Genomic DNA, 23,401 nt, shown 5'->3' with positions numbered 1-23,401 from the left:
TCCAATGTGGTGCTCTTTTAACCACTTTGTTAAGAATATTCTTGTACATGTCTTTCGGTGCATATGTGTGAAATTATGCGGTGGGAGGGAATGGTCATGCTCAGCTTTCAAATATCATCATTTCCCACAACAGTTGTTCTAGTTTACACTCCTGTCGTCAGAGTGTGTAAGTTTCTATTACCGGTTTAACTCTTTGATAGGCTTTGAGGAGCTAAAGGTGATAAACATATATTGTCAAATTCCGTATCTTTACATCCAATGTAGACTGGATGTGGTTTAAAAAAATAAGCGTATCAGTCAGAAGCACCGAATGTGCTTGATTGGTGCCCCATGAGTCTGTAATATTCTGCATGCCGCACTTTACATGTCCTGCAGGAAAGGTTTTTTTTGGTTTCCCAGCTTCTTCTCCACTGACGTTTAGTTCAGGAAGGTAAAGATAAGCAAACGCTTCCTGAAACTGACAGCATGTCACGTGTGGGGCACAGTCCACATTTCAGGGAGCTCCGCAGAGCAGGGCGATGGGGTTGGGGGGGGCTGTCTATACGGCTATCTACATGGTGAGCAGGAAGCCAGGCTACGGTCAGACTCACTTTTCTGGTCCCGTTGTTTTGCTCTCTGATGTCTCAGAACCTCGACCCGACCACCAGGGCCTATAGACACGGAGGTCCGTTACAAGACTGGGTGGAGAAATGTGGACGGCCAGAGATGACCCCTCCCCATCACTAATGGCACCGGCAGACAGCTCCACCCTCTGAAAGGAGGACAGTGTGCTCGGCAGGTGTACCAGCCCTTTAGTTTCTGCAGCCAGGCGTCCTTCCCTGCCCACCCTACCCCCCAGGGAATACCCTCGCTAGCAATCCTATACATGAGGCAGCAGCACTGGATGATGGTCTCATTTGGAACTCATTTTGTTGCAAATAAGAGTAAACACAACTTACAAGGACCTCAACGCTAAAGGTAGTTTGAGGAAACATAAGGAATCGCTTAAATCCCAACCTACAGGTGAAATTTCTTCATGTTTTGTTCAAGGCTGTAGTTTCATTTCCCTGTGGTGCCCTTAGTTCTGCCCTTCTCTACCTCTGGTGGACAACGTTATTATCATGGGGCCATGGCTAGCTTCCCTGTGGTCACAAAGTGAACCCCTTACTCTAGGTTATTCTCAAGTCCCACCCACCCTCCACAGTGAACAAAAGGAGGGAGCATCTGTGCCTTAGATTCCTGCCATTCAGGATCTTTGGGCCATGCCCACCATTTCACAGACTAATGGTTGGGCATGAACTGGTCACTTTGGGGTGATTAAGGGGTAATATTATTCTAATTGGGTTAGATGAATCATGGAACACCCCCAAAATGGGGTTGGGACTAAACTCTCCCAAACATCACAGTGCCCGTAAAGGAGAGAAGGTGGTACAGATTTTAGGGAGAAAACTAGTGTCCACAATAATCCTGATTGTTCCTTGTAGATTGAAGAGTCAATATCAGATGTAAAATGTGTGTGATTCAGTACATGGATATACTTCTCTGGGAAGAGGGCAGCCCATGTCTTTTCTCAGATTATTATAGGGAGCTTGTGACTTTCAAATAGTTAATAATTACTGCTTTATCACCTGATTAAGTATCTCAACATTTGAAATAGAACATTAATAACACCTGATAAATTAGGCTAAAATTCAAATATCCTCAAGATGGCCGAGTTTAAGGTATTTTCCACAAGTGTCATCCATTTCTTTGCAGAGGAATGATGCAGTGTGACCCTGAGGCAGATCACAGGGAACGTCAACTTGATCCTCCCATAAGCCTTTCCTGTCCCCTCCAGTCACATCCCGCCTCCACACATCTCACTGACCCAGGGTGACTTTTCCATGAGGACCACAGAATGTGGGGAGAAATTTACTGTCTCTGGTCCCTAAGAGACCCTCTGGGAAGAACAGAAAAGTCTTCAAAGAGGCAAACAAGCCTCCGATGTCTGGTTTTTCTCAAATGGACTGACTGAATTAAAGGGCACAGAGTGTTTGTGAGCAGGGTGCCATGACCTATGCCCGGCCCTAGGGCAGTTTGCCATGTGTCATTCCTCACCTATTCAGCCCAGCCAAACAGCAGTTGAGTCTCGCCCTCACAAGAACACTTTCCCTGGCCAACTGCTTACTGCCCACACCTGCCTCTGCACTGCAGGAACTACATCCCGAGGCCCAGGGAATTTTGATCCAGGGTTAATGAAGGATCCAGGTAAGTCACTGGGCTATTTCTTATCTTGGACGGAAACTTTAGGAATCTAATGCAACGGGTGGCCAATCCAGAGCCCCTGGAAGACTTCAATCTGCACAGGCGGGATGAGAAATGGACCCAGAAGTAATCATAATGCTTCATTATCCTGACTTGCACAGATAATTCATTAATCTGCACTAAAAACTCTCTCTTCTAAAACAATTCAGAGAATATGCCTAAGTATATAAAATGGTCCAGGCTTCATCAATGTCTCCCTCACAAATGTTTCAAGAAAGAATTGTAATAAATATGTCAGGGAAATTTATCACAGCAATCATTTTTCATTTTTTTTTCTTTTTTATTCCTACTGTAGCAGTTAGAAAGTATATTTATTTCTTTTCCTCCAAATCCAAGGTTATGAGGAGACATCAGGTTATGATACATCCCGTGGGGGAAACACCTTTTTTGAAAGTCTCCGTCTTTCCATCAAAATCCAAATGGAAACCCAGAGGACCAGTATGAAGAATTAATCAACCTAAAAAATCATATTCTGGACACCACCATATATCTTTCTGGACTCACTCCCAATCTAGATTCTCTCTTCATCCATCCTATTAGGCTAAAGAGAGAACTACTCCTTCTTTTTCTACCCCCATACTCTCAGGGTTATTCACTCTCACTGGCCCCAAAGTCACTACCCTCTTGTCATTGTTGTGTCCGTTCAAGCTTTGCTCAAGTGTCGTCCTCAGAACCCAAGATCTATGTGGGGGTAACAGGTGTGTAATAAGGACTTAGGAGTACATGGTATTATGTGCTGTGAATCTGTAAAACTGGCACCAAGTAGACCTCCCTCCTGATTTTACAAAGTTATGTCATGGAAGTACTCTGGAGGAATGCATTTTCAGAATGCTGTTTTTTTGGTTTGCAAGACATGATTTTCTTTGGATTCACTGCTTTACTTCACTAAACACTCATTCCCAGTTTCCATGAATGTTCCTTCCTGCTTGCACTTTTTTGAAATGATAACCAGTATCACCCTTTCCTTTGTATACTCTTCTCTATTAATTCTTAAGCTCCTGTTTTTTTAAATTTTTATTTGTTTTAATTTATTTATTTTCCCATGAGAGAGTGAACAGGAGCAGGGGAGGGGCAGAAGGAGAAGCAGACTCCCCGCTGAGCAGGGAGCCCGATGCGGGACTCGATCCCAGGACCCCGGGATCATGACCTAAGCCAAAGGCAGCCACTTAACCGACTGAGCCACCCAGGTGCCCAAGCTCCTGTTTTTAAAAGGCTTTATTTTGAAATAGTTTCAGACTTAAAAAATAGCTGCAAACAGAGGAGAGAATTCCTGCATACCTTTCAGGCATCTTCCCTCATGTTAACATCTTGTGCAAGGACAGGACAAGTAGCAAAGTCAAGAAATTAATGTTGCTCCAGTACTCTTCACTAAACTAAAGAATGTGTTTGGATTTCCCCAGCTTTCTGTTTCAGGATCCAAGCTCGAATCCCATACTGCACTGGGTTATTCATGATACAAGTTAGTCTCACTCATCAGAATGTGAACCTTTCCCCTCCCCCATATAAGCAGCCTCCAGGGGCTTCATGCCCCCCCACCAGCACTTGACCTGCACCAACTCACGGCCTCTTCCCGCTGAATTCTTCCTACTGTTGTCTGACAGTGCCTGACTCAAGCAAGCGAGTTTTCACACTCCATCCTGCCTGCGGTCCCCAGTATCTCCCTAGAGTTGGGTTGAGTTGGTGGTTCTGAAACCTCATCTCTCTCATGGAGCAAAGAGTCATGAACCTGTATGTTGACTGACTTTTCTTATAAGGGTTGGAATGACACTCTTTCCTACCCTTAACATTCCTGAGCAGAAACTGGAGGCTTGTCTCACAATTCAAATTAACAGCCATAAGCTGATAATTCCCACATCCAAATCTCCAAATTACCTCCTCCCAGAGCATGAGATGTTTACATGGATGGGCATGTCACAGGGATGACGATGTGTGCCCTCAAACTGCTCCTCCCTCATGCCTCTCTACCTTAGTAGTGACACCATTATGTACCCCCAATCATGCTGGAATACTGAGCAGGTCCCAGTGGGAATCCTACTCTTAACAGTATAGGGGACCTGACCAAGAACATAGGAGTAGATAAATAAATAGGAATAATCAGGTATGGAAAGTAAGAGATACAGCTGTCATTCTTCATGCATGGTATGATCAAATACACGGAATCAGCAAAACCAATTATTAGAACTAATGAGAGTTGTAAGATCAATGGACACAAGGTCAGTTTCTGAAAATAAATGATCTTTCAGCAAATAAACCAGAGCCACAATTTCTAGAAGGTTACTGCTACTGCATGATAGATACTCTTCCTGTAATGTAGAAGAACTTTGTTTGCTCAAAGGCCAATTCAACTAATGACCAAATTGCTAAATGACCATTTTGATTAATTTACCTCTCTTCCACCATTTACTATCCATTATGGTGTTGGAATGGAGCAGTGAGCTCCTAGATCTGAAGCCCAGATCTGCCTCTCAAAGGACATTTGACCTTAGGCAAGTTACTTAATATCTCTGGGTCCTCTTTACAAAAGCACCTCCTAGGGCTACAGCAAGGGTTAAGGAAAGCGAAACACTTTCCTGGCAGACACAGCACTCTACCCCTTGATCCACAGATACACCTTCTCCCTGAATCACTTTCTTCCCCAATTCCTTCGAAGGAATACGTTTTCCTTTGGCAGGTCACAGCACTTTCCCCAATCAAGTTCAGAATTCCTGTTCCACAACGAGTGTGCAGTATTTATTTCTAACTCCTTGCCACTGTTGTCTAGATACTGCTTTATCGAGCCTGTATTAACTTTCTAGTTTATTCCCCATAACACCACACCCAGACCCTCATAATTTCTTTCCTCCTGCAGCCCTAATCCCATGACCAAGTCTCCTAATTTTAAGTCTTCTGCTTCAGATGCTGAAATACGTTTAGGTGATGATGAAGGAGCTCACGCTGGCCTCAATTCTGACTCATCCCCACGTTTTCTGCCATCCAGGGGCTGCCTTCACAAACCTCAGTGACCCATCTGTTCCAGGTATCTATTTTACAAGAAACACAACAGAAATGGGTGCCTGTCGGGCCATCGAGCCAACAGTGCTACAAAGGGAACATCCGCGTGGAGTGATGGAAACCCAAAGTCGAGTAGTAGCTGATAGATTCATCCAGAATAAGCCTTCAAAGTTTCCCATAATATCTAATACATAGATGGAGAGCCTTCACGCCGTTTTCAAAGTTAAGTAAGATGTAAGGTTTATACTTGAAAGTTCTGTCTGCAAAGATACATTTAGTGCAGCAATTTACTCAATCTGTCCCTTAAAACAAGAGCTATAATTTCCCAGGTAGAGGAAAATGAGTATCTATCTGCCCTCCTTAACAAATGGGAACACTTGGCTGACTGCATTGCTCCAAAATATCAAGTAGGAATTTCTGGACTTCAGAAAGTATTTAGAGCACTCTCCCCCAAGCCCTACCCTATCTTCTTTCTAGCTAGTAAATGTCACAGTGACATTTCCTTGTTTGTAATAACACATCGTTTGAAAACTACAACTGGGTCATTTTGCCTTTTCCGTCAATTTTTTTCTTGACTCTCCTCAACTATGGCTCCACAACCCAGTGGGGTCTACAATGTGAGAACTCCTAGCTTGATCAAGGATTTTTCAAATTATTAAGTGGATTCTGCTGTGGGCAGAATCCAAATAGATACTTCATGAAGTGAGAATATAGCACCTATTTAGAAAGATTAAGTGGTAAGATACCATCTTAGTGAACTGTAACAAAGAGAACAGGAGGTTTTATTGATATACAATCACTAAAGTGTATGAGCAGAGAAATAGAGGTTTTCTTTGCCCGTTTCTTCAAAAACCTTTCTTGTATTTATAACAAGACAGTTTTATACTCTTTTACTCTACTGATCCCGTTGGACCTTGCAAGGGTTGCTTCTACTAGCCCTAGTCGAAGTCAGGGTTGAGAAACTCAATATGCACGACTACCATGGAATTGCTTATTTCCACTTTAGGAAGTCAACACAATTCAGCGTCAAAGATTTGCTAAAGAGACTTTTAAAAACCTCATGGGTTCCTCCCTCTGTGGATCTACTCTCATATCTCCACTGCCAGAATCCTGTACCATCATGGCTCATAATTACTGAGCATGCGCTAGAAGCAAGGTTCTGTCTTCTGTTCCATGAATAAAAATATATGTAAAAATATAGACTTAGATCTCAGGGTGTTTTTAAATAATATAGCTAAGTAGATAAGCTAAGCATAAAACATAAAACATGATTAGAAATATAATAATAGTATTTGCTTGGAGACCACCTAACAACCAAGTTGAAGAGGAATGGCTAACTCTGGAGATGTGGATTGCTTGGTAATGGCCCGAAGCCAGGGGAGGGCGTAGCTGGCAATGGGAGCCCCATTCCCTTTTTCTCCTATTTCATCCTCCTTCTCAAGTAAATGGCACTGAAATGTCCAATCACAATTCAAAGACATGCGAGACCATTATGTGCAAACTACAACTAAGACCATTTTTCCAAAATGAAAGACTTGTAGTGATCTGTCACAATCACATAACAACATGGCTTATGTGGTAAGGTGTTACTCAGCCAAAGCAACAGAGCCCTGCTCTCTGAAGTGTGGTCTGAGGAGAAGCAACATTAGCGGCACGTGGGAGTTTTTCAAGATTTGCAGAATCTCGGGCTCCACCCCACAACTACTCAATCACAGCCTGCGTGTTAAGAGAACTCCCAGGCGACTCGTGTGCCTGGGAACATTGGAGAAGCACCCCAACAGGGGAATCTTAGTGAGGAGGGGGACACATCATCCAGGAGTCCCCTCTTTGCTGGATGCACATGGGCACTAAAGCAATCGCAGCATTTAACGTGTAAAGAAAATGAAAACGTTCCACTCTGGTGAGACTGCACGTGTTCTTTAGGTAAAACACGGTCTTGTGTAAAATGCTGTGCCCCCCACAGCCTCACTGAAACCCTAACTCTTCCATGAGTCCTTTTCAAATCCCATAAGCCAATGGAAGATTACTCAGCCATCAGAAAGGATGAATACCTACCATTTACGTCAACGTGGATGGAACTGGAGGGTAGTATGCTGAGCGAAATAAGTCAATAAGAGAAAGACATGATCATATGGTTTCACTCATATGTGGAATATAAGAGACAGCACAGAGGGAAGGGAGAGAAAACTGAATGGGAAGAAATCAGAGAGGGAGACAAACCATGAGAGACTCCTAACTCTAGGAAACAAACTGAGGGTTACTGGAGGGGAGTTGGGTGAGGGGATGGGGTAGCGGGGTGATGGGCATTAAGGAGGGCATGTGATGTGATGAGCACTGGGTGTTATATGCAACTGATGAGTCACTGACCTCTACATCTGAAACTAATGATGTACTGTATGTTGGCTAATTGAATTTAACTAAAAAAAAAAAAAAATCACATAAGCCAAAATACATTCTTCCAGCACATGCACTGACCTTAGATAGCGCTTACTCTTTACACGCCTCATCAACTGCCCAGTACTCTCAGAGATACGGATAACCCCAAGTAGACAGAACCAAGTTGAACAGTCTCTTCCTTCCATCAGTTCCAACCCAGGCACCAAACTTAGATGTGCCAAAATGGCTGCCAAGCGTCCCTACAGCTGAAAGCGGTCTTTAAACTATGAGTAAGGGAAGTGATGGAAGGGTGTGAAATCACTCACACTCAGCGGCCACGACCCACCAGAGAGGAAGCCTCCAGTACAGAAGCTGGTGGGATTCTCCAGCATCTCCATCTTTTGGGTGGGAGAGGAAGGAATGTGCGAGCTGCTGCAGGTTGTCCCTCAGCACATGCCAAGTGAGAGGGGGTCACAGAACTCTTCGGGGGGCTTGAAGTGGGTGCCCTGGAAGCATAAGCAGTATCTACCCAGACCCCACCGGGAAAAGCTTTCCATGGAGAAGCTGAAACCAGAGCGGCCAACTATGAAGAGCGGTGCGGTGCTAGAAGCACCCTGCGTCTGTGATGGTGTGCATGGAAAACGTGCGGGTTTCTCGTGACAAAAATGGACCACGGGAATGAAAAAGCCAAGAGCCAATTAGAAAGGAACCTACCCAACAAAGCAAAGTAAGAGCAGAGGGTGACACAGGAAGCCTGAGGACAAGGGACAGTATCACAACTAGAGAAAAAGCCACAGTCATCTCTCAATATCCTGGGCACTGGTGTCCAAAGAAACTCCCTCAAAGCTCCTTGTGAGCAAAGGGTCAGCCTTGTGTAAATGTCACACCCAGAGAGACCTATTATCACCAGATCCCTAGAGCACCACCACGTTATACTCTGCCTTTACCCTCATTTCTCCTCCTCCTGAACCCAATCTTGGAGCAGAGATAAATGGGGAACTGGGTGCAGAGGAGGACTGAGGAGAACACTAGGAAAGAGACAAGGAGAAGACCCCCGCCTCCCAAGGCAGGGGCCAGACCTGAAGCGGGCGGGGAAGCTTGTCTTAGAGTCAGTTTTGGAGTCGATAATATATTAGGCCGCACTGGGCATTTTAACTTCTGAAATCACACTATTTGTAATGCAAAGAACTGGAATAGGCTATAATATCCTCAGAATCTGGGTACAGACCGAACCAGCTGAGTATTTGCTTCCAGGCACAGTTGGAGGACGAGAACAAGGGTGTTTCCCGACGGTCCCGTGAGTCTATTACGTTCGGTCTAACACTGAGAAACTCGTTCAGGGGAAGGAGCGGGGTCACGTCTAATGCTTACCGAAGCCCCCAGGTGCTTCACACATTATACAGCATTTTTTTTAGAGCTCATTTGGTTGCAGGGAAAAAGTGGAAACCCGTAAAAAGTAGCTCAAACTAACAAAACAACCACAAACAAATGCATTATGGATGTAATGGACATATTCGGAGCTCCCCTTGGGCAGGTGACTTTTGCCCCACCCCTCTCTTTAACCTATAGTCAATGTTCCATCGAGCTATCCAATTCCAGTTGCCACAAAACCCCAGGTCTAGCTAGATAACACATTAGTGAACCCAAAAGGTTTTTACTGACACTTCTCTGAAAAGCCAGATACAACACAGCAACATTTCTATTCTGTTCCCCAAAGTGTATCTCCTGGCCGCCAGCAACATCACCTTTTTTGTCTTATTCCCTTTTATCTCTTGCCACAAAGCCTCACAGAAACCCTCTATTTTTCTGATAAATTCAGCTCCGGCGAGCTCTGTCCAATAATAACCTGGAAATGAGCCATCACTTCCACTCCAGCTTAGAAAGCAATTCAGTGACCTTTTTTTTTTTTTTTAATTCTCACGTATTCCTCTTGGGATATAAAGTTCAAATGCAAAGAAGTTTACCAGAAAGTTTGTTCAAAAAAAAAAAAAAGGCTTTATTTGGTGGTAATGGGGAATGAGAGCAAACATAGGAAATCTTGTTAGTCATTAAAGAGGCTTCTTTATTTTCTACCAATTTTACATAATGGTGCATCTCAAAACACAGAAGGAGCTGAAGGGAAGTAAAAGAAGTAGAGATGTAGAGACGAGCCTCGGGTGAAGTGTAACCAGAGAGTCTGGAAGGGAGTCAACGTGCATGCTTCAAGGCCCATCATTCCCACCCCCGGCTCACTCCCCACCCTCCCTTTCTCTCAACAGCCATCCTTAGCTTCCCATGACCATCCCGGGCTGCCAGAGTCTACCTGATCTTCCACATTGTGCCCTCTGTCCTCTGACGACTATCTCTGGGTCTCTCGGTTCAAATTTCCAAAGACACTGTTTGATTGGCTCAGCTCAGCCTGTGGATTTCTTCCCCCGGAGCACGTGTTCAGCCCTTGTCTGATCAGCTAGATCTAGGAGAAGGCAGAGTCCCATGTTCAAGCAGGAGAGGCAAGGCTGTGGGCAGGGCCTTTCTTTTAGAAGATAAATGGCCCATGAAGCAATGAATAGCATCTCCATTACCCAGGTGTCCAACTGGCAGCTGAGGAATGAATTAAGAAAGAAACATTGCGCACTACAAAAGCCAATATGGTGGGAAGAAGATGTGCATTGCTTTATTTTTGCTGTTTTCAGATCATGTCCCTCTTTATGATTTCTCAGGCTTCTGACTATTATACAGACGAAGTTAAGCTGCAGGGGCCATACACTGGAAGACACCAGAATCTACTCTCAGTATCACAAATAAAAATCATGGGAAGCAAATACAGCGTATGCTACGTGGTAGCTCTATGGGCCCACCTTGGTTGCCAAGGATCATGGTTATCATTTGGGGGAGCAGTAAAAGTTTGCTGCACGAAGCCTTTAGTTTGCATGCTATTTCTAGACCGTTAGGGACAAAGTGAGAACAGGAGGCAATGAGTCTATGGGAAGCCTTCCCCAACGAACGTGAACTGACCTCTCTTTTCTCTGACCACAATCCCAAATTTGGCTTTATTCAAGTTTTAACACCGTGGGTATTTTATTCTGTGTTTCCTGTCTCATCTGTGATGACCCTGCCTATCAAAGTGGCAGTTCCTTTTTTTTTCTTAAACAGTAAGCAAGAAGTCCAATGTTTATAAAATAGATAAATAATAGTTAGCATTGAGGAAATTAATAGATAGGTTGAAAGAAGCATGGGTTGCAGCTTAATGAATAAAAGATTCAATATTATTCATTATTTACACATTTTCAGTTTGAAAACACTTTTAGTTTTACTAGCCCTATGACTGGAAGTGACTTGCATATAATCATGTAGCTCAGTTTCCTCAGTTAAAAAATAAAAGGAGGACTAAAAACATACCCATCTACTCTGGCAGCTGTCCTGAGATGAGGTAAGATAGCATTCATGAAAAAGTTACGACAAGTGGGGAAGAACAGCATACAAATTGTTGATCATCTCATTTCATACAGTACCTCCACCTTCAGCCTATAAGTTTATGTCAGATAAGCATAGTATGTGTCTGTTTCATACTAAAGTGTGAAGGACTCCCCCGGGCTTAGGGTTTACATTAGGCACACTTGATTATAGAATTGGTTGTGATATCTATGCCCTGGAATGCGTTCATAATGGCAATCACTCTGCCTAAGGCTTTTTCTCAGGTTGGAACATCAGCAAGGAAGAGCCTGACGGAGCTTTGAAGCCTTAGTTTTCAGAGTGATGGACGGTGTTGGGGGGGGAAGGCCCAGGGAGCAGTAACCACTTACCTAAGACTCAACCCAAATAGGAGGCACAGCTCAACGAATTCTCAGATCCAGTCTGCTGGACCCTCTACCTCAGTAAATCCTCCTCCACTGGATGGGCCTCAGATCCAGTCTGCTGGACCCTCCACCTCAGTAAATCCTCCTCCACTGGATGGGCCTCAGATCCAGTCTGCTGGACCCTCCACCTCAGTAAATAATCCTCCACTGGATGGGCCTCAGATCCAGTCTGCTGGACCCTCTACCTCAGTAAATAATCCTCCACTGGATGGGCCTCAGATCCAGTCCGCTGGACCCTCCACCTCAGTAAATAATCCTCCACTGGATGGGCCTCAGATCCAGTCTGCTGGACCCTCTACCTCAATAAATAATCCTCCACTGGATGGGTCTCAGATCCAGTCTGCTGGACCCTCTACCTCAGTAAATCCTCCTCCACTGGATGGGCCTCAGATCCAGTCTGCTGGACCCTCCACCTCAGTAAATAATCCTCCACTGGATGAGCCTCAGATCCAGTCTGCTGGACCCTCTACCTCAGTAAATAATCCTCCACTGGATGGGCCTCAGATCCAGTCTGCTGGATCCTCTACCTCAGTAAATAATCCTCCACTGGATGGGCTTCTCCACATTCTAACTCATACATTTAAAGCTATCTTAACAAAGGCCCAGCACATCTTCATCTCGCTTACTTTATGAAAAATGTGAACTTGTTCCATTGTGTCCACATTATGGCAGATACAATTTTTAATTATATAGCAATGTCTAGATGTGTTATGATCTCTTAATACTGCATTTGAAATGTTCATAAAACAGACAGAGACACTGAAAGAACATGCACATTATATATGGAATGAAACCCATGCAGACTCTCAGGCCCTGTGGATGTAGGGACAGGACCAGCAAGGAGCTGGGGAGCTTTCGTCCATCTCTGCTAACTACACACAGATCTCTGGGCACTTAAAAATAAGATCAGAGTGGGGGTCTGTTAAATTCCAATTGATCTATTTCCTTCACAAGGCCCAAGATGTGAGATAATTAAAATACAGCATTTGAGGAACAGCTTTTGACTTAAAACGAAGTAATCCAGCAAGTTTAACCAGAAAGGCAATTATTACTCATTTACTGCCCTCTATTCCTGGAAATTTAACTTATGCATGAGCTTATATTTGTTTTATGTATTTTACCGAGAAAACGAGGACAATTAAATTTTTTTTAAATCAATAGAATGTAAAACCAAAATAACATAAATAGGTTTTCACTAATATCCTGGAAGTCATTAAAGCAATTTATGTTTTACGCATTACATTAAACATTCTCAAATTCTTTGGAATGATCTAGGCTCTGGGTAGTAAAAAGAATTTACATTTTTTATTTATATGGGTCCCCTTTCCTATTTCTTTCAGAAATGACTGAGCTTACAATTAAGCCCCCTGCTTAGTATGAAGAGCTAAGGTGAGTGACACAAACCATGACCTGGACACGCTCTTACTGACATTAAATATTAGTGAAGTGTCCTCTTGGCTGAGTCACTAACCTGCATGATGTACAAGCATATAGCAGATGTGGCCCCGAATCTGAGCTCCAACAGAGTCAGAGCATGCCAGAGCCCAGTATGACGGGAGGCACCAAGGACGGGGAGCCAGGGAGTGAGTCAGTGTCTCGGCTGTCTCATTCACTAGTGCATTTTGTTGGAGCTCAGTTTTCATGAAATGAAAGCATAGAACAAAACTACCTCTGAAGCTAGATCCTGTTTTAAAATACTACATATGAGGACCGGAGGACTGTGTGTCATAGGACCCAGGTGCCGCCATAGGAGAGGACAGGTATCAGTGGTCAGGATGAGGTTAGCTGGGGGTCCAGTCAGAGCCAGAGGCTCAGGGACAGGTTAGGTACAGGGATGAGAGCAGGTGGAAAGGTCTGACGTTCAAGCCAAAAAAGCAGACTGGAGAGTGAGACGGGCAACAAAGAGTCAGGAGGGAAACCTCCTCAGCTGAATCTCAAGTTGTGATGTCCTCGCTGGTGGCGCGGGGCTGGTGGGTCTGCGCTGATGGGTGAGGACAGAGACATGGCAGGACACGCCTTGCATGAGCTCCTCACGTCCTCAGCAGCTTGCGGGTCTGTGGCTGAACTAATCGTTTAGGGATGGCTTCCCACAGAAGGGGACGTGGTGACTAAGCTGTGCCCCAAAATCCAGGGGGAAAATCCCTTAACCCATGAAAAGGAGGAGGCGGCTGCTTAATTCCAGAGACATGCAGATGGAGGAAAAGTGTGTGTGGGGCAGGGGGGAACCGCCTCGGCAGGCAGAAGCTCTGCTGTCCAAGTAAGAAGGGCAGGGAGGCGTGGGAAGGACATGGGAGGGAGCTTGGAGCAAGGACAAAAGGCAGAGGAAGAAAGAGCCTTCACATCTCACAGGGTATGCTTTAACAGAATGTGAAGTTTGGAGAATGTGACACCCAGGGGAGGAGAGAACAGCTCACCGGGAAGAAAGGGAGGAGACTGGGAATCGCGGGAAAGAGACGAGCACACGGATGTCAACAAAGTCCTGGTGAGAAGGAGGTCGAAGGTCGAAGCAAGGTTGGGAGGTCCCACCTGGGCTGATCATTCCTTCCTGGATGTAGTCTCAAAGCACAGAGGGATGTTACGTTTTGAACTAAGGATTCAGGAAAATAAAGTGAGGAGTAAGTCTAATGACCGTTGCGTTATCCTAGAAACTTGATGTCACCAGTTCTAGGGCCACAGGAAGTAAAATCCCCAACTACTGATTCGAAAGCCTGCACACTGAACTAAGGAAAAAGATGGAGTCCCACTCCCAATAACGACTGGGTCAAAGTCACAACAAAGCAGGTATCAACGTATCTCTGCAAAATACAAAACAATCTGACAACTGGTGAACAACCCACATTAGCAGATTCTGGAGAGGACAGAGTTTGAGGCAATTACCTACCACAGCTGGAAAATGAGAGGAGAACTCTAGAATTAAGAATGAAGAACATCAGTAAGAGAGCCTGAAATTCTGTGTACAAGTGGTGCCCACATCTCTGGGCCTCCCCTGAGCCATGCAAGTACCGGGGAGATTCCAGGTGGCCTAGATGAGGATAAAAGAACAAAACTTACATGTAAATTGCCACTCTACTTACCAGCTCACAAAAAATTAATAAACAAACAATCTTCAGAGAAACGTAACAGAATCCCTCCATTCAATATGCACAATGCCAACAATAAAATTCAAGATCAGTTGACACACAAAGAAATATAAAAATGTGACCCATTCTCAAGAAAGAGGCATGTTCGGGCGCCTGGGTGGTTCAGATGGTTAAGCGTCTGCCTTCGGCTCAGGTCATGATCCCAGGGTCCTGGGATCGAGTCCCGCATCGGGCTCCCTGCTCAGCGGGGAGCTGCTTCTCCCTCTGCCTCTCTCTCTCTCTGTCTCCTATGAATAAATAAAATCTTTTAAAAAAAAAAAAAAAAAGAAAGAGGCATGATCAACCTAGACCAGTCCCGAGATGACCCAGATGCCAGAATGAGAAGACACAGATTTTAAAGTGGCTGTCTTCAGGGCACCTGGGTGGCTCAGTTGGTGAAGTGTCTGCCTTTGGCTCAGGTCATGATCCCAGGGTCCTGGGATCGAGTTCCAGGTTGGGCTCCCTGCCCAGCGGGGAGTCTGCTTCTCCCTCTCCCACTGTGATTGCATTCATTCTCTCTCAAATAAATAAATAAATAAATAAATAAATAAATAAATAAATAAATAAAATCTTTAAAAAAAAAAAGTGGTTATTGTCATGAGATCCGTTACTTACAGGGAAAAGGTATTTACAATAAAGGAAAAGACCGTAATCCAAGCAGGAAAAACGGAAACTATGAAGATAGGACAAAGTAAAATTTCTAGAATTAAAAACACAACATTGGAAATAAACCGCCGGATGTGCCAAAAGCAGGATGGAGAAAGCCAGGGGAAGGGTTGCTGAATGTGAGAAGACAGCAACGGAAATGAGCACATGTAAAGAAGACAGTGGAAAAGAAGTCTGAAAGCACAAGCATCTCCAAGACCCGCAGGACCAGACGAAGTGTCTGACTGTGAATAACTGTCATCCCAACAGCTTACGAACAGGACAGAAGAGACATGTGATTTCACCAAACGCAGTGAATCTGAAGATTCAAGATGATCTATGAAGCCCTAACACAATAAATATGAAGAACACCACGTCAAGGCACCTAACCCTCAGACACCAAACACCAAAGATAAAGAGAAAATCTTCTGGCCCATTTCATTCAAGGAATGATGACTCAAATGACTGTTCACTTCTCTGGAGGAAAAAAAAAATCAATACCAGAATTCAGTGAGACACCATCTTGAAAGTACTGAGAGAGAAACCAAAATCTTATCAACTTGGGATTCTAGAACCAGAAAAAAATACCTTTAAGAATGAAGGCAAAGTAAAAATGCAGGAGGGTCTAGCCAGGATTACTTCACAAAATGCATTCCTATTGAACTAAAGTGGTTCAGCTAATAGTCTTTTTTTTAACATCCTAAAGGAAAAATGACAGAGACCCAAGCCAAATCGAGCCCATAGGCCAAATGTTTGCTAACCCTGTCCTTGTGGTGAATTAAGCACTAGAAATAGAAAGAAGTAAGTAGAGAGTAGAAAATTAAATTCATCAAAAAGAACTTAAAATACTTGGGTTTTGTTAGTTGGAAACCTTAGGAGTTTCCTGGGTATGATCTGAAACCGCCCCCAAGCCCCACACTTGAGGGCAGGGAACAGACGGAAGAAAAGCAGGCCAGTCCAGATGGTGGTGGCCGTCGAGGTGAGCAGGGGAGGTGAGCAAGGAGCTGACAGACCAGGCTCGCGTGGGGCCGCCAGACCACAGATCACACCCTCCTGCCAGAATCCTACAGGTTTACAGAGGACTTAACAAGGCAGAGTTACCTACAGCATCCGGAGTGTCTCAAGGATACCTTCCTCTCTCAGGGCTGAGACCTAGGAACCAGAGCACACATTCCAAGCACAGAGGAGGGGGCCTTCAGGGTCAACCTGTGGTCTTGTCCTCTCGCTGACCTCCTGCAACAATTATACCCATGCCTCACATAAAACAATAAAAATGAGAATTTGAAACGCAACACGGGGTCTAGTTTATCAGTAAATAAATGTTTTAAATAGGAAAGTTTATTTTCCTCGAAATATGCATGACCTTAAAACTGTAATTTACCCTGTATCAGTAGCAATGGCTTTTACGCACCCTTACTTTTACATTTCAAAAAGCAATGAAGAAAAGTATACATACTGGTGAAGTAGTAAGTTAACAACTCCGGAAGAGATTTAATGAAAACATTTTCAAAAAACAACAGATTAGAGAATAATTCTGGAATACGTGAACTACTGCATATTGAAGTTTAAACGGTCTGTTCTGCAATACTGAGTAACCAACATCTTTTACCATAGAAGACTTTAGTATCTTTTAGAATATGAAAAAAGAAATGCAAACATTTTGTGTAAATAATAAAACTGCAGCTCTTCTTTTTATAAAGGTTATACTGGTTTTTTTTCGTTTATTTATTTTATTTATTTTTTATTTTTTATGTTAATCACCATACATCAGTTTTTGATGTAGTGTTCCATGATTCATTGTTTGTGCATAACACCCAGTGCTCCATGCAGAACGTGCCCTCTTTAATACCCATCACCAGGCTAACCCATCCTCCCACCCCTCTCCCCTCTAGAACCCTCAGTTTGTTTTTCAGAGTCCATCATCTCTCATGGTTCGTCTCCCCCTCCGATTTCCCCCCCTTCATTCTTCCCCTCCTGCTATACTGGATTTTGATAAATCCTTGTACAATGGTACATAACTTTTCAAAACCAAAATTTTAAACATTCATATTGTTTAGTAATATCATCACAAAATATATCCATTAAGCACTCAAAAAAAAAGCCCACAATACATCATGACTATAGAAAACTTAAGTGGAAAATATAGTAAATATAAGAGTCATTCTTTCTCCTAATTCCAAGTTAATCACACTTAATAGTTTGGTGTAATTCCTTACCATCTTTTCTCTTCAGGTATGTATTTCTATATAATTAGTATCATAAAATGCATACCAGTTTGTATACATCTTAGGAAGGAAGGAAGGCAGGTAGGCAGACGCTTATAAATTTCTAGAAAGCATCATACTCCAGTACACTGGCAGAAGCCAGCAAGCCCCTCTGGACACAGAGCCTGCCACTGTGGAAATACCCTACGTGGGCTGCTCGACTGGTCAGTGGGCGAATCCCAACTGTTCGTCAGGCCTCAAGTATTTACAGAACAGCCTGACTTGTTGACCAGTGCTTGACAAGTACTTGGTGAATACCAGTCACTGTGCCCAACCCCAGACCAACATGGTAGATACGACTTCATCATCCCACAGGGACATTTTAATTTCCCAGCCCCATGTGACCATAACTCCCGGAACCACCTTCTCAGGAGCACCAGCTCCTGCCCATCCTGGGGCACACAGTGGGGTGGTTACCGATGTGATCCTTAGCAGCCGGGAGCAGTGGGCCCTTCCACACCCCCTCCACCGTCAGGAGCATGGAAGCTACAGCACACCTGGCAGGAAACAGCAGTGATGGCTAAACCCAACCACCGAGTAGCCACCCTAAATCACAAAGACGGTCAATGCTTCCCAAGAACAAATCATCATAATGTGCCAAATACCAACTGCTGTCCCTGTGATCGGTAAGTGAAAGAGACAAAACATAGGTGGGTCCAGTGACCCTTCTCCTGAGACGGTGAGGCCCTTCTTCCCTGAAAGTCCCCCACAGAGAACCCTCATGTAAAATGGAAACAGGCTTATTTCAAACTTCTGATAAAATAAACTGGTATTATTGAGTTCTATATTCCATTAGAACTACCGAACCTAAGCCTCACGTGGTGTGTCGTACTTTCTGGTGTTGCGTGCCAACTCCCTGGTGTGTGCGTGTGCCTTGTTCATTCCACGCTCGCTCACTCCCCTCCCGGGGATTCCCTCTCCAGCACCGCCACATCACCACACCAACTTCGACACACCACGCACCACAAATCTATAAACTCCCAAGGCATCCTACAACATCGCTGGACTCTTCTTCAAGGAAGGGGTTTGGAATGCTTTTCTTCCAGCAGATAGACCATAATTACCTCACTGTAGGGCAAGGGGACTATCAAAAATGTTAAAGCATGAGGGGTGGGTATGACCAGAGCTTCATTGTAGAGAATGAAGGCAATCTCTAAGTTTATATTTGGGTTCTCAGCTCTTGGAACTTAATCAGAGTATATAATGTTTGTTAAAGGAATAACTTCACTGAATCGGTATAATTCAGTGGACTAAGCTTTTGTTGCACACCTTCTAGGTGCATCCTCAGCACTAACAGGTTCCCTAGTACCTTCTGAATTGTTGCCCACTTCCCAGGGTTGAACACCTCCCAGAAAGTTTTATTGGTGTCAATACCCTGCAGGCCAATTCTGCCAAGAAGCCACTTTAACACCGGAACCAAAGGCACTTTCTAGAAGAAATTATTGAATGATCTTCTGAACTCCACAGATGTCTCTACCACATACTCACTGATGTGTGAAACTTTATTATTTTTAATTTAAAATCTTATAATATCAGCTACTACATATTAAAATGACATTTCCTATGGATATTAAGTAAAGTAAATGTGAAAAGTGTAAATGCTCGAATCATAGTTAATGAGCACGGAGATCAGAGATATGGCCTGCTGATTGAAATATTTCACCCGGGTCTGACTGGAGTGGAAAATGCTGAATATCACTCAATTGATATAAAGGCATTCAGTCTAAATCCTCATCTTACATAACTCAACAAACCAAGAGTTCCTTCATCCACCAAATGAATCCAGTATCATCCCTAAATCCAACTCCACATTATGTGCAACTTTCAACAAATACAACCATCTTCTACTAACATGCTGATAAACACATGTGTGTGTCTACAAAAGACCAGAGCACAGATTCAGGTTATACATCATATCTAAGATCCAAAGTACTTCTTCATTTTTTTTTTTAATTAGAAATACTCTAAAGTATTTTATAAGTATTGTACATTGATACATAAGCTGCTGCACGGCTTCCCTATGGAACCCAGCTAAGGAATTTCCTTGCAAACTAACTGCAACCTGAGGTGAGCCTCAGGGGAGAAAAAGAAGAGTCATATTGGCCAAGGCCAAGCGGGCTGTGCCGCACACAGACTCCGTGTGGAACAGGGGGCCTCTGGGGCCGTCTGTTTCTCTGCGCGTGCAAACACACGTTCCCCACGTCTTATCCCTACACACTCCGGGCTACCGTGGAGGTTCTGCAGCAATCCCGCACCGCTGCCTGGTCTCCTTTCTCCGAACGGCAGTAATTTCCTGGAGATCATTCCAGGCACGCGTGGACCATTAAAGTTAATTAAGCACGTGCCCGTGACACCTAGGAGAGCGCGCGCCCCGCAGAGCCCAAAGCGCTGCCGGGGAAGCGCTCTTCGGCAACCCCTAGCCCAAGGGTCACACTGATTCCCGCGGCCCTGCCTCCCACCGCTGACCTTTCCTGCCACCTCCCCCCGAAAACTCGGCAATCTGGGGGGAATCTTGCATGTGCCAGCGAGCCGACGGAGCGCCGCGCCGGCGCCCAAGGCTCTCCCGGTCCCGGGTAGCCCAGGCAGGTGCACTGGCCCGCCGGACTGTGGGCTCCGGTCTAGGACGCACCACCTGTTCTCACAGCCCCCGCGCCCGTCGGCCGCCTTGACTCAAGGACCATCTCCCCCACCCCACCTCCACCCCCCCAGCCCTCAGTGGCCGGGATGCGAAGGGAACTGAGGCTCGGAATCCGCAAACCAGAGAGGGTCCGCTCGCCTGCGCGCTGCGGCCTCAACCCGCGCTCCACGTCCCGCCCAAGCGCCTCCGTCGCGGTCCCTTACCTTGTGGCCTTTCCCCGGGGGACACCTGACGTTATTGGAGACTCCCGCTGTTTGATTCATGTCCGGAGGAAGTTGGGGGCCCGCAGCTCCACCTTCAAAACTTCCTTGGCGCGGAGGGCGGCAGGGAGCGCGTCCCCGGGAGGCGAGGGTGGTCCTGCCCTGCGGCCACGTCGGGCGCCGCCGGCGAGTCCTCGGGCGCAGGTGTCCGCGGGGCTGCGCGCGCTGGACGCCGACGCCCGCGGCCCCGAGCCGCACAGGAGGAGCAGCTGCTGGGACCCCGGAGGGAGCCGGGGCCGGCGCCAGCGGCTGCGGGGCGCTCTGCCTGGCGCAGCTTTCCCGGGCAGCAGTCCCGGACTCCGGACCAGGACGCCGAGCGGACCCACAGGCGCTCCGCGGAGGGGTGCGGAGGTACGTGTCCGGCGGGTGGGACCGCGGGAGCGTGGCCGCCGCGCGCCCTGACGCCCCCCGGGCGGAGCCTCGGCGGCGGGCAACTCGGCTTGGCGCCCGCGCGGCCCTCGCGCGCCGTCTGCGCGCCCGCGGGCTCGCTCCGGAAGCGGCCGGCCTCGGAGCGCACCCGGCACCTCGGAGGGCCGGCGCCCGCTCCCGCCCGCGCTCGTGCGCCCGCTCCCGCCGCCAAGTCTTCCCGGGATGGTCGGGAGGTGGCACGCGAGGCTCTGCCGGGCGTCAGCGCTCGGGCGGAGGCCGGGAGCAGAGGGGCCGGCACCAGGCTGCCTGGCTCGGTCCCCACCGACTCCAGCGGCTCCCTGGGCCGGAGCTGCGTGCGCCGCCGGGTCCGCTGGGCCTGGGCCGGGCCGGGTCGGGGGAGGGCGGCCCTGGGCGTCCACGCCTTTTCTGCGCCCGAAGTCGTTGCAGCGCGCCAAGGCTGCTGCTTGGTCCCCTCTCTGTCTCTGTCTCCTGTCTCTCGCTCTTGCTCTCTTTTCCGTTGGCGCCTGTGAAGTCATGATCTAATCAGGCAGCATTGGGATAGAGGTGGAAAACTGATCCTTGGGAACTAAGAAAAACAAATCAAGAAAGAGCAGCTGCTCCATGAAGACCGCATTGCAACATTTTAGAATCTCAAGTCTGAATAGTGGACCAGGAGCACATTAGAACACAGATGTATTATTTAGCAAAATCTTGGTTTGTTTGTTTTTCTGGATTTATCCAGATAGAACTATTTCAGTTTGAATATTCTGGATGGAAAATCCAGCCACATAATTCAGTTTGTTTGTCCGGCCCACAACCTCAGTTTCATCATCAACTAAGTGACGGTAGGAGTTGGCGGCCCCTGTGAGAACCTTACTCCTTCCATCATGTTGGGTTCCTAACAGAAGCACCTCCCTTGTGGTGCCCCCTTTAAAAGGAAAAAGATTTCACTCTTGGGCGTTTGCTGATGTGGCCTGCTTCTTCAGCACCCCAAAATCCAAATAGGAATAATGTCCATTGTGTAAAGTGTGTTATCCTCTTTCATGATTTTTGCCCCCCAAAGAAGTTCAAGAGTAATTCAGGACATTTCTGTTCTAGGAATGTGAAGGCACGTTCTGGGGGTTCGTGTGTGTGGCAGTGAACAGAGCCTCGTGGTAAAGGCAGATGTTGCCTAAATCTTGGCTTTGCACTCCCTAGCATACGTCTTTGGGATGATTCTTTATTTGTTTTAAAGTTCTGAGGTAGGCATTATAGTGCCAAATTCCAGGTAAAAACACTGAGACCCAAAGTACCGATGTGTAGAAGGTGCTTAGCCCTGGAACAGGCATTCACCAGGTGGCAGGTGTCATCGACAGCCTGGAACATTGGGAACACGAATTATTAACTCACAGACACTGTGGTCAACTCCATCTTTTCTGGAGGTAGAATCCACAAGTGTGGGCATCCTGAGAGTATGGCCCAAGGAGCTTCTAGTCCTCATGCTACTCTACTCTCAGCCTCTAGCTGTTCATCAGTTACCACTGACGTGTTCCTCCCTGTTTGTGTCTCCAGGGCTTCTGCTCCAGGTAAGCAGATCCACCCTTCTCAGCAGATTCCCGGGGAGCTGTGTGCTGGGACCTCAGCTCTCTTCTGGTTCCAAGAAACATCACTGATTTTCAGTGTGTTCAGGTGTTTCTGGCTGTGAGGCTGGGAATGATGGCTTCTAAGCTCTTTCCGGGTTGAGGTTGAAACCAGAAGTCTGTTTCTCTTTCGTCTTGGTTTTCCGGTTTCCTTCCTGTTTAATAATCACTCCCTCAATTTATCTCTCTTCTCTCCTATTATACTGTAAGTAGCAAGAAAACCCTGGTGGCAGCTTCCACACGGCTCAGAAATCCCGTTAACTAAATGACCGAGCTTGTTAGGTAACGTTAGAAAAGCTCTTCTGTTTGAGCATAACTGCAGCCTGCTCTGTCGCAGAGCATCCTGCCATTTTGTCATAAACATCGCACTTCCAATGGGATCATTGGGAGCCATTCCAGAAGCAGTCTGCTGTCACCCACATCGCTGTTTTTCAATGATTGATATCAAGGATTGGTCATGCAATGTGGTCATGCTTTACCAATATGCCATACTTTTTTGATACCAGAATTTGGAGCTTACAGATTTGTCAGTGTTTATCAGCACTCCATCTTTCAGTCCTGGACGAGCAATACCATGCTATAGATCCCCCTCTGTCAGGCTCCAAGAAGCAAGTAAGAGGGAGATGAGCAGAAGCTTCCTGATTCTTCCCTTCCCCCACCTTCCCCCACCTCTTTTCTCTCTGGACACCAGCAGGCTATGTACTTGCTACTCTAACTGGTCGTTGCTGCCTTCCCGGTCCCCTGAGCGTCTTCCCGTCCTCTAATGGCCCTCAAGTCAGAGCAAAAACTGACCACCCAGATTAGTGTGATAAAGGAGTTCTCAAAAGTAAAAGCTGAACAATCTGGCCATAATTCCTGACCCCCTTCCTACCAGGAATGAGGAAATCAGCAAGTCAAATACGATGTAGGTTTTGCAAAGCTAAACTCAGAGGCACCTTATGGGCTCCATTCAGCTACTGTTTCTTTGCTTAACAATTGTATATTTTGCTCTAACTTTAATT

At 46.0% G+C, this 23,401-nt stretch overlaps 1 protein-coding gene across 1 annotated transcript in view; it reads right to left on the bottom strand.

Annotated features, from left to right (window-relative positions):
- DPP6 (dipeptidyl peptidase like 6) overlaps positions 1-20,480 on the bottom strand; it is an 898,846-nt gene extending 878,366 nt beyond the window's left edge. Inside the window, exon 1 of the mRNA XM_078059778.1 lies at positions 20,356-20,480. Coding sequence (XP_077915904.1) covers positions 20,356-20,415 — 60 coding nt within the window. The 5' untranslated portion in view covers positions 20,416-20,480. The remainder of the gene's footprint in view (positions 1-20,355) is intronic.
- Positions 20,481-23,401: the final 2,921 nt, after the last annotated feature.

Source organism: Halichoerus grypus, chromosome 12 (genome assembly GCF_964656455.1).
Source record: "Halichoerus grypus chromosome 12, mHalGry1.hap1.1, whole genome shotgun sequence".
Taxonomy (NCBI): Eukaryota; Metazoa; Chordata; class Mammalia; order Carnivora; family Phocidae; genus Halichoerus; species Halichoerus grypus.
The sequence above is the reverse complement of the archived record's forward strand: the minus strand, read 5'-3'. Positions and strand labels throughout refer to the sequence as shown.